General features: G+C 41.0%; 1 protein-coding gene across 2 annotated transcripts; it reads right to left on the reverse strand.

The window, feature by feature from the left end:
* Positions 1 to 806: 806 nt before the first annotated feature.
* Positions 807 to 9,133, reverse strand: MSS51 (MSS51 mitochondrial translational activator). Of its 2 annotated transcripts, XM_014858865.3 has the most exons (7): positions 8,916 to 9,133; positions 4,233 to 4,477; positions 3,775 to 3,930; positions 3,053 to 3,177; positions 2,284 to 2,850; positions 1,890 to 1,983; positions 807 to 1,557 (listed from the first exon to the last, which is right to left on the reverse strand). In XM_014858865.3, exons 1-7 carry the CDS (start codon positions 9,015 to 9,017, stop codon positions 1,338 to 1,340), a joined length of 1,509 nt encoding a protein of 502 aa, XP_014714351.3. In that variant the 5' UTR covers positions 9,018 to 9,133; the 3' UTR covers positions 807 to 1,337. The 2 variants fall into 2 exon arrangements, with proteins under 2 accessions (XP_014714351.3, XP_014714352.2); XM_014858866.3 differs by lacking the exon at positions 8,916 to 9,133 and having other exon boundaries at positions 3,053 to 3,262; positions 4,233 to 4,371.
* Positions 9,134 to 10,028: the final 895 nt, after the last annotated feature.

The raw sequence follows: 10,028 nt of genomic DNA on the forward strand, positions 1-10,028 counted from the left end.
CTAATCCCCCAATGTACTCTAAAATATTTCCATGCTTTTCTGCCTCTGAACTTCTGCTCCTGTTGTTCTTTCCATCTGAAATGCTCTGCCCTCCATCTGTTGCATAAAATTCTAACTCACAAAACCTTCACCATCACTTAGCAAAGTGATCTCTCTTTTCACGCTATTCCCTTAGTACTACAAGCCTCTCTCATGGTTCTTATTCCACATTACATCTTGTAATAAAGGTAACTATGTATACATATTATTTCTCCTCCTAGGTTAAGAATAAGGACCATATCTTATTCACCTTTGTATCTCCTCAAAGCCCTAATACAGTACCTTTGACATAGTAGGTACTAACTGTCTTGAATGAATAAATGAATTCTAACATTATCCCTATCAGAGTGGGCAATAAGAATGTATATATGTATTAGGGTTGGAGGTGGAGGCTTGAGGTCATGGAAGGTTGCAGGAAAGAATACCTAGGGAATATCCTAATCCTGAGACTATGACAAAAGAAGGATGACGTGAAATAGGGTATGGTAAAGTGGAGGCCCAAACAGAGAGCTGATGTTTATCACTCCTTTGGCAAGAGAGAAACTTTCAATCTTCAGGTGTTGTGTGTAGACAACTAATACATGCCAGTGAATAGGAAATAAGATAAAACAAGTGACTTAAGCAGCCCCAAATTGAGCTTACTGCAGTATAGATCAGGTGATAACAAGTAACTCCAGTATAGTAAAGTCAAGTCTGATATACCCTGGGATATCTAAAATACAACACCAGGACAAAAAGCTGCTCTAGGGTCAGAAGTCCCCAGGAGAAAATAGGAAATTGAGACATTTATTTCAAAAAAGCCAGGAAATAGAACAGTGTGCCAATCCTCACAACCTCCTCCCTGTTCCCAACCATTTCTCTGACTTGCCCATTCTCACACCACTTCAAGTCATTAACACTTCTCCATTTTTTAGCCCAAACTGCTGGATAAGAAGAAAGTCTTTTTCAGAAGAATAAGGTGCTATTCTTCTCCTTGGTGCCATCTGGTTCAAGTCAAAAGGTATAACTTTCTCATAAAGGCAACAGTTAGAACTCTATGCTTTGGAAAGACTGACATCAGGGCCTCTTGCCATGCAATAAATCTAGAATCCTGTCTCTAGAAGGCACTTGTGGCTAACTTTTTAGAAATGAGTCACATAATACAGGAGCTCCCATTCAGCTTAGAATCTTTACCTGGACAAGTGAAAAGGTTTAGAAAATAGTGGGTTTCAAAGTTGGCAACAACCTGGCATCAGCAGGGTAATTTCATCACAATCTCTCCATTTTCTAGACATCCAGTCAGGATCTGGTTAAGCTATTTAAACCCCACCATCTACTTTCTCTTCCAATTGCCTTTTATCCAGCTGGCAGGAGCTTCCAAGAAACATGATATAGTAGGCACTGCAGTATACGGGCTGCTTGTTGGGATTGGAATAGACCTGTTCAGGTTTGAGAGATGCAAAAGGGTTAGCTCCATAGGCAGTGATGTGTGTATCCAGGTCCACTAGAATCTGCAAAGAGGCTGCCAACTCCTGATGGCTATAAGAGACAGATAAGAAAAATTGGCCTGCTGATTATGAGAGAGAGAGAGGAGAGAAACTGGTCAGAACTTGACATTTCTAAACTCAGCGATCCCAAAAACTACCTCAGGCTAGACTAGGCAAGAGCTAACCCTCCCTTCCAAATGTCTCACTAATTATCCAATTAACTAGCACAGTACTTTGTTCCAAGGGGATGAGAAAGTCAACTAGGAGAAGGAAGAAAATCCTCACCAGAAGGCAGATGAGCAAAGGGGAGAGAAATAAGCTCATCTATATAAAGATAGGTGTGAGTGAATCAGGGAGGTATCACAAATAGGAAGAGGTCAAAACCTGTAAACAGTAATCAACGTAGGGATCTCATAATCACGAAGTAGCAGGAGGGTGGGCAGCCAAGCCTCCATCAAGTCTGGGGAAGCATGGAAACCTATGGAACAAAAATGGCAATGGGAATAGAGAGAGGAAAGGCTTAGGTAGACCCTAAGCAAGATACTTCTTTGTGTCCACCCCACTCCTCACCTTGTTTACCACCATCACCCACCCCAGGTTCTTCAATGGAAAATTCTGAACATAGGTGTAGCACATATGGCTAATGACCAACCAAGGTCATCATTATATTGTTTTACATGACCAAATGAATGAGGTTCCAAAGATAGAAGACGCAAGAGTCAGGACAGAAAATTCCCAGAGAAGCCACCCAGTGTTCCCTTGAACCAATGCCTCTTACCTGGATGGAATGCCACCACCAAATCTGGACGGGCTATCTGCCCAGTCTCTACCTGCTCCTCCCAGAAGTCATGATAGAGGCCCTTATGGCCACTAAGCTGAACTGTGCCAGGTTCCAAGGGTGAAGTTGAGGTGCTCTGTAAAAAGCCAGCAGCTATGTCTACACCCACCATGATTACATGGAGGCCAAGGTGTCCAGGAAACATGTAGCTAAGCTCATCATAGTCCCCAGGGCGAGTGAGGAATGTCTCCACATGGGAAGCACCAACCACATGCACTGTGCTTCCCCCAATCTTCCTAACATCTATCCCCAAGGCCCGAAGCCCAAGGCCCAGTGTCAAGGGCCGTGACAGGGCATCTGTCAGCAGCCGCTTCAAAGAGCTCTGCAGGACATCTGGGTCTGGCCTTGGCCGTCCTACACTGGCCCAGAGGGTGGTCATGGCATGACCACGTAGCACAGCATCCAGTGTAGCATCTAGTTGTAAATGCCGCATAGAAAACCAGGTGTCCCAGCCCTGTACAACTTCAGCCAGCCATGGCCAAGGTCCTGAGGGTAGGACAAAATCACCTGCAGGAAAGAAAGAATAAGTAGTGACCTAATCCTTCCCTGGCTTCAATATTCCCTCCATGTCCACTCTCCCAATGTGTGACCAGGAGTGCCCCACTCCCCTGCCCTACCCAGTTCCTCATAACAACATGCTTTCCTATCTTTCCCCTAGTATGACTAACTATGACCATTATGACAAAGTTCCCCAAAACCACCACTCCACCTGTGACCAAAAGCCATTCCATGAGACGATCCACAGCTACAAGACGCAGCTCTTGACAAACCCTCCTGTGTGCTGGCTGGTCTGACCTCTGGCACTCTGGACCACAGTAATAGACATTTCTGCACCTGAGAGAATGAGTCCCAGAAATAATGTTCCTATACCTCAAAGGTGATTGGGAGAGTCTTTGGGAGGGAATTAATATTCCTGCACCTAGGAAGAAAGATCACTGAGTAAGGAAGGTAGGGAGAGGAGTAATAGCTGATGCACCAAATTTGGGGACTATTATTGGGTAGGTGACGCAATAGAGACTGGGAATGTAATTATCCTCTTGGGTCAGAGTGACAACTCAGTCTCTTTCTGGAACAACTCACTTTTTACATCCCTGACGGAAAAAACAACAACAACAAAATCAGGAGTTTGTAGCTGCCCTCTTATCACAGGTATGGCTCAACCCCAACCTCCCTAGAATAGATATGGTTTTACCCGTTGAGTACTCAAGAGGAGGGAGGTAGAGAAGATTGTACTGTGGTCTCTGTCTGACCTTTCCATAACATGAAAAATGAGGAGCCCAACCCTTTTCTAATCTCTCTGTGGCCTGAATCACACAAAATGAGGAGTTGGCCTTAAGTTATTCTGAAAACTCTAAGAACTTTCCTCCAGCAATGAGGTCTTAGAACAGGATCATTTCTGGATATCTCCCCTATTAGCCCCCAACTAGTCACCTCTTGCATTGCCGGAGGACCTTGGAGTCTGAGAGGCCACTAGGGAGTGCTCTACAGTAAGCACAGAATCGGAATGTGTCCTCCATCTTCTGGAACATTTCTTGAGGGCATCGAAATCCAAAGCCTGACACAGGAGTACCCCCATCTACCACCAACCTGCAAAAGACAGCATGGAGAAGGAGTGATAATAGGAAAAAGAATATCTCCAAAATCTCTCATGAACCCTACCTTGCCTCCTATATATTTCTACCTACTCCCATGTAACCTACTCCCATCATTTCTCACTTAAGCAAATTATATTTCTTCTATAGTAATAAAACTAGCAAAAGTTAGGATGAGAAAATCCCTCACTCCAAGAACCCCTCATTTGTATATTCTCCAAGTTACTCCCTCTCTACCTTCTGAAATCACTTCTACCGGAGATAATATATCACTCTCTCATAGAGCTAGTCACTCACTTGTATTCTTCATAGCTTTTCATGTTCAGCTTTTGAAGGATCAGCTGCGATAGGCCAGGAACATTATTCTCCAAGGAGAAGAAGCCAAGTGCATCAATGCTAGGGCCAGGTTTTGAGAGGGTCACAGGCACAGAGGTCACAACTGTGGGTGGGGTCACAACCATGGGAGTCACTGATGAGGGAGGTTTCTTGTGCCTTTGTCGCCGGGACCGTGGAGCCATGGCCTGTCCACTGATATCTGGGGACTATATGTAGAACAGATATGGAATGGAATTTCACAAGCTGGATATGTGTTTTCATATGTTTGACCTTTTACTTCTCATTCCAGTCTCTCAAATCCCAGTATCAGTAAGATTTATTTAGTATCTACTGACTAGAATTGATCACCACAGGCAGTTGTGAAAAATAGTGAGGAATAATTATATATAATTATACATATATGTGTTACATATGAAGTTCCATATATAAATATATAAGTAAATAAATGCATATAAAAAGGTCTGTAGGGACCATATAAAAACAATAACAGTGATTAACTCTGAGGAGAGGAAGAGGCACTGGGATGAGAACTGGGTTGATTAAAGTGGACTTTAGATTTATCTGTAATGTCTGACTTTTTTATACAAAGAATAGATTCACATATTATTAGTGTATTTGAAAAATCAACTTGAAAGAGAAGAAAAAGCAACAGAAGTTTTGGCTGTCCAAAACTACCATCTAGTTGGAGAATTAGTCAATCTAATCTAATTGGGGAAGTAAAACATTCATTTTAAAAGACCTATCGTCACATTTATAAGCAATAAACCAAGAAGTAGAAATTAAATGCAAGACAAAATGAGCACCACAATGCTGAGTTGCATAGTCAAAGCAAGTTATGCAAATTATGAGGAAAATTTCCTAAAGTAGTGAGTTTTGAAGTAGAACTAAGCCCACACCCACCCACTACCTAGCAGGAACTCTATGATGTCCTCCTTCCCTGGCTTGACTTCTCCCATTCTTTCCACAAGGACTGAGTAAACAAAAGGGACGATATTGGAAACAATAAAAACATACATTCATTCAACAAATATTTATTGATAAACAGATAAAATCATTTGCAAAATACTACAATGGAAACAAATATGAAAAATATACTTAACATCTAAATGTCTTATAGAGGAATTAAAATTACAAATATAAAAATTATAAAAATTATAAATTATAATAGAAGGTAGTATATAAATCCTATAAGAAAAGTGAAACTGAAACACTAATGAAAGATCAGAAGAAGAGAGTCTCTTTAGTTGGTGAGCTACAGGAAGACTTTATCAAGCAGGAAGCAGTAGGAATAGACCATGAAAGATGCTAATACTTTTGAATACATAAAGATAAGGAAAAAGGAATTCTAAGCACAGAGAAGAGCATGAGAATAGAAATGTAGTTGGGGGGCCAGCCCGGTGGCGCAGCAGTTAAGTTCCCATGTTCCGCTTCTCGGCAGCCCAGGGTTCACCGGTTCAGATCCCTGGTGTAGACATGGCATCGCTTGGCAAAAAGCCATGCTGTGGTAGGCGTCTCATGTATAAAGTAGAGGAAGATAAGCATGGATGTTAGCTCAGGGCCGGTCTTCCTCAGCAAAAAGAGGAAGATTGGCAGTGGTTAGCTCAGAGCTGATCTTCCTCAAAAAAAAAAGAAAAAAAGAAATGTAGTTGGGAACATTCTGGGAATTAATGAAATAGAATGGTTTGGGTATGATTATTAAGTCTAAAGACCTAAATGTAAGAGCTAAAACTATAAAGTCTTAGAGGAACACATAGGGGAAAAGCTGCCAATTGGATTTGGCAATTTCTTGGATATGACACCAAAAGCACAGGCAACAAAAGAGAAAATAGATAAATTGGATTACATCAAAATCAAAAAATTTTGTGCCCTAAAGGACAGCGTGAAATGGCAACCCACAGAATGGGAGAAAATACTTGCAAATCATATCTGTTAAGAGATTAATAACATCGAATATGTGAAGTACTCCTACAACTCAACAACAAACCACCCAATTAAAAAATGAGCAAAGAACTTAAATATTTCTCCAAAGAATATAGACAAATTGTCAATAAGCACATGAAAAGATGCTCAACATCACTAAGCATTAGGAAAATGCACATCAAAGCCATGAGATACCACTTCACATCCATTAGGATGGCCATAATTAAAAAAACAGAAAATAACAAGTGTTGACAAGATTGTGGAAAAACTGGAACCTTCAGGTACTGATGTAGGAATGTAAAATGGTGCAGCTGCTATGGAAAACAGTATACTGGTTCCACAAAAAGCTAAATGTAGAATTACCATAAGACCTAGCAATTTCACTCTTAGGTATAGACTCAAAATAACTGAAAACAGGTACCCAAACAAATGCTTAAAACAAATGTTCATTAGCAGTACTATTCACAAGAGCCAAAAGGTAGAAACAACCCAAAGGTCCATCAACAGATGAAGTAATAAACAAATAAAAAAAATATATATATAATGTAATTATTCAGCCATAAAAAGAAATAAAGTACTGAGATATACTACAACGTGGATGAACCTCAAAAACATTATGCTAAGTGAAAGAAGCCAGACACAAAAGGTCACATTATATGATTCCATTTAAATGAAATATTGAGAATAGGTAAATCCAGAGACAGAAAACAGATTCATGGGGCTGGGTGGAAGGGGGAATGGAGAATAACTGCTTAATGGTTATGGGATTTTCTTCTGGGGTGATGAGAATGTTTTGAAACTAGATAGACGTGGTGGCTGCACAACAATGTGAATGTAACAAATATCATTTAATTGCCTACTTAAAAGGATTAATTTTATGTTAATTTTCCTTCAGTTGAAACAAAGGAAAGAAAGAAGGTACCAATAGAGACTGAAAAGCTAAAAAATTAACCCCCAGCTTAACTGCCTCCAGGGATAGGTAAATGACAGAGGATAAAAATGCTGACAGTGGTTGGTTTTACTGTGAATGAAGTTAACTATTAAAAAGTTCAAATCAGGGATCATGTTTTGTTACAAAAATAGTCTGATATTTAATCCTTCTGGACCAGATCTGTTAGGAAAAAACCTGCAAGAATCATCCAGCTAATATCTATTATTTTATACCATGGCTCTTGCAAATCCCTGTGCTCAGGTTAATGGAGGAACTAATTTATATTTTCCTTTATACTTTCTTTCTCCTTATCCTTTCATTCTACCCCTTTAATCTCTCCCCTTGTCCCACAGATGAATGGATGGTTTCGGAGCCCGCAGAACAGAGATAGCTAAGCTCATCTGCATACCATATCTTTTATGTTCCCACCAATAAAGAAGAAATTAGACCTAAAGTCAGTAGATTATTTTAGGATTTAAGGGTCATGTCTCTTTATTAAAGGGTGCCTTCACACCTTAGGACTCCTTTTCCTAAAACTGACCTGACACCATACATTCTCATCACATTTCCAGAATCACTGCGATTCTAGAAGCAGCATTTATCTGCTCTGTCTACCCAGCTCCCTCAGGCAAGATAAGACCTTCTTAAACTGAAAGAATGGACTCATCTTTTCTTTTTAGGTATGGAGGAAAAGTATCCGGATTCAAGACAACTCAAGAGTCTTGACCAGATGTAACAATAAATATCTTCCTGATGTTTAACCAAAAGCCTTTATGCTGTAATGGAAGCCAATTAAGACCAGAAAGGTACTGCCTCACTTAGCTGCCTTTCCAAAGAGAGGTCTTCCTCCAAGGGAAGATTAACTCTTGGCTCTCTGGGGGCTGGTTCAACTCGCTAAAATTCAACAGATCACACAGCTTGGAGACGAGTAGTGCTGGTAAAATCTCTGATGTCATAGTTTCTTGTGTCTACAGCAAGCTCACAATACAAATGAACTAAATTTCTGACAGTAAGGTAAGAAGGTGGGAATGAGGAGCCAGGTCTTTGCATTTGCATCTACATATATCATCAGGCTCATGTCTGACTTTGTATACCCCAGGCCCAGAGGCAGGTTCCCTGGTCCTAACTTTCCTGCAGTGAGCCCCAAGATCCTCTAAATTCAAGGCAGGGGTGGGGCATGGGAAACTGAAGAGATACAAAGGCAAAAAACTGACGGGACAAGGGAGAAGTTGGAAAGAATTAGAAAACTTTCAGAATTTTCCAGAGTTCAGAGTCTACCCCACCTCGAAAGGGAATCGCTTTAACTTTTTTCTAACCATTCCCAGTGACTAAGACAGAGAACACCAACACCAAGGACTGGAGAGGAGAGGAGACATGAACTGGATGCCTAGAAAAATTCTTATCCTTCATCTCCAAATTCCCTAAAATATTAGCCTAGTCCCAGACCTGGGTCTCTCATATTTCTTCCTCCTTACCACCAAAAGCCTCAAGTTTCACCTAAACCACAGTCATCTTCTCACCATCTCCAGATCAGGAAGGTCCATCTAATTTTCTCTAACTCACCAGCAAACACAAAACATCTTTGGGGAGGTGGGGAAGAGAAGGTGAAGCGAAGTTAGTCATTGGGGATTCTCAAAAGGGGTTGGGAAAGAGAAAAAGGAGAAATATATTAGGAACATTGCTATTACGAGCACATTCAGCTGCTTAATCAGTGATTAACACTCCCTAGGGTGATAAATGCTTTACTCAACTATAAACTAAGCAAGCAGACGAATGATGGAAAAGTAACTTACCCTGCTAAGCCCTCGGCTTCCTTCCTGCTCGTTCTTCCAAGTGAAGTGAATGCTTGACCTTCTCAGGTCTAGGTTGTGGCTGACTTGCAGCTGTCCTTTCATATCACTTTCCTTTGTAAACTGCTGAAATGCTGAGTCTCTGTCATTAGGTGTGCCCTGCCAACCAGACAGACGACGCTGAATTCTCCCTAACGAGGCAAGTAGGGACCTGGCCCCCTGCCTGTGGACTTGTCTCTTTCTGACCTTCCTTCTCCGCCAGGAAGGCTCAGAACTCTCTCAACACTCCTGAACGCACCCAAGACCAGGCAGGCTGAGGAAAAATGAAGCCTACTGTTTCCTGAACCCCTCTCATTAAGGCAGTATTTCTATTTTCAGGTCAGAGCATCAGGAAAAAACCCTTGGGATTAGTTTAGAAGTCAGTATTTGGTCAGTATTTGGTTGGGAAGAGTAGGCACTAGCTCAGAGGAACAGGAACCCCTGGAGTTCTGGATGTCAATCTAGACCCAGGATGAGTTCCCCCAAGCTCAAAGTCCTTTTTAGCACAACAAACACTGCTCAAACACAACTCAACAATGACCAATCTAGGCTTAAGCACAAATATAATAACCAGGAAAGGAAAATAGAAATGGTTACTTAATGGTATAGAAGGAAATCAATTTTAGGGGAAACATCCAGAATTAATTTGTAAATTTCACTTTCCCTGAAAGGAGAGCAAGATACTTTCTGAGTCATTATAATCAGGGGCACTCCACTTGTTTGTGTATTTCAAAAGAGGAATAAATATTTCTGGAATATTAAAGTAAGCAAGACCAAAATATTAAGGACTAAAAATGCATACTATTTCTAGGAACAGAAAATAGAAAAGAATCAACCCAAACACCTTCTCATTTCTTCCTGTAATAGATGTGATCCATCCACATTCCAGGCTCCTTTTCACTTAGAACTGTCAAGCTCCAGAACCTATCAGAAGTTGTTAGGGTAGTGGTTCCATATGGCTGCAAGACCTGACTTTTTGCTTACATCGGGCCCCAGCTATGTCACTTACCTGCTTCTGTGAACATCATCAAACTGGGGAACAGAACCACTTGCAAAGAGGTCCTGGAATGTGACAAA

This window comes from Equus asinus, chromosome 2 (genome assembly GCF_041296235.1).
Source record: "Equus asinus isolate D_3611 breed Donkey chromosome 2, EquAss-T2T_v2, whole genome shotgun sequence".
In the NCBI taxonomy this organism is placed as follows: Eukaryota; Metazoa; Chordata; class Mammalia; order Perissodactyla; family Equidae; genus Equus; species Equus asinus.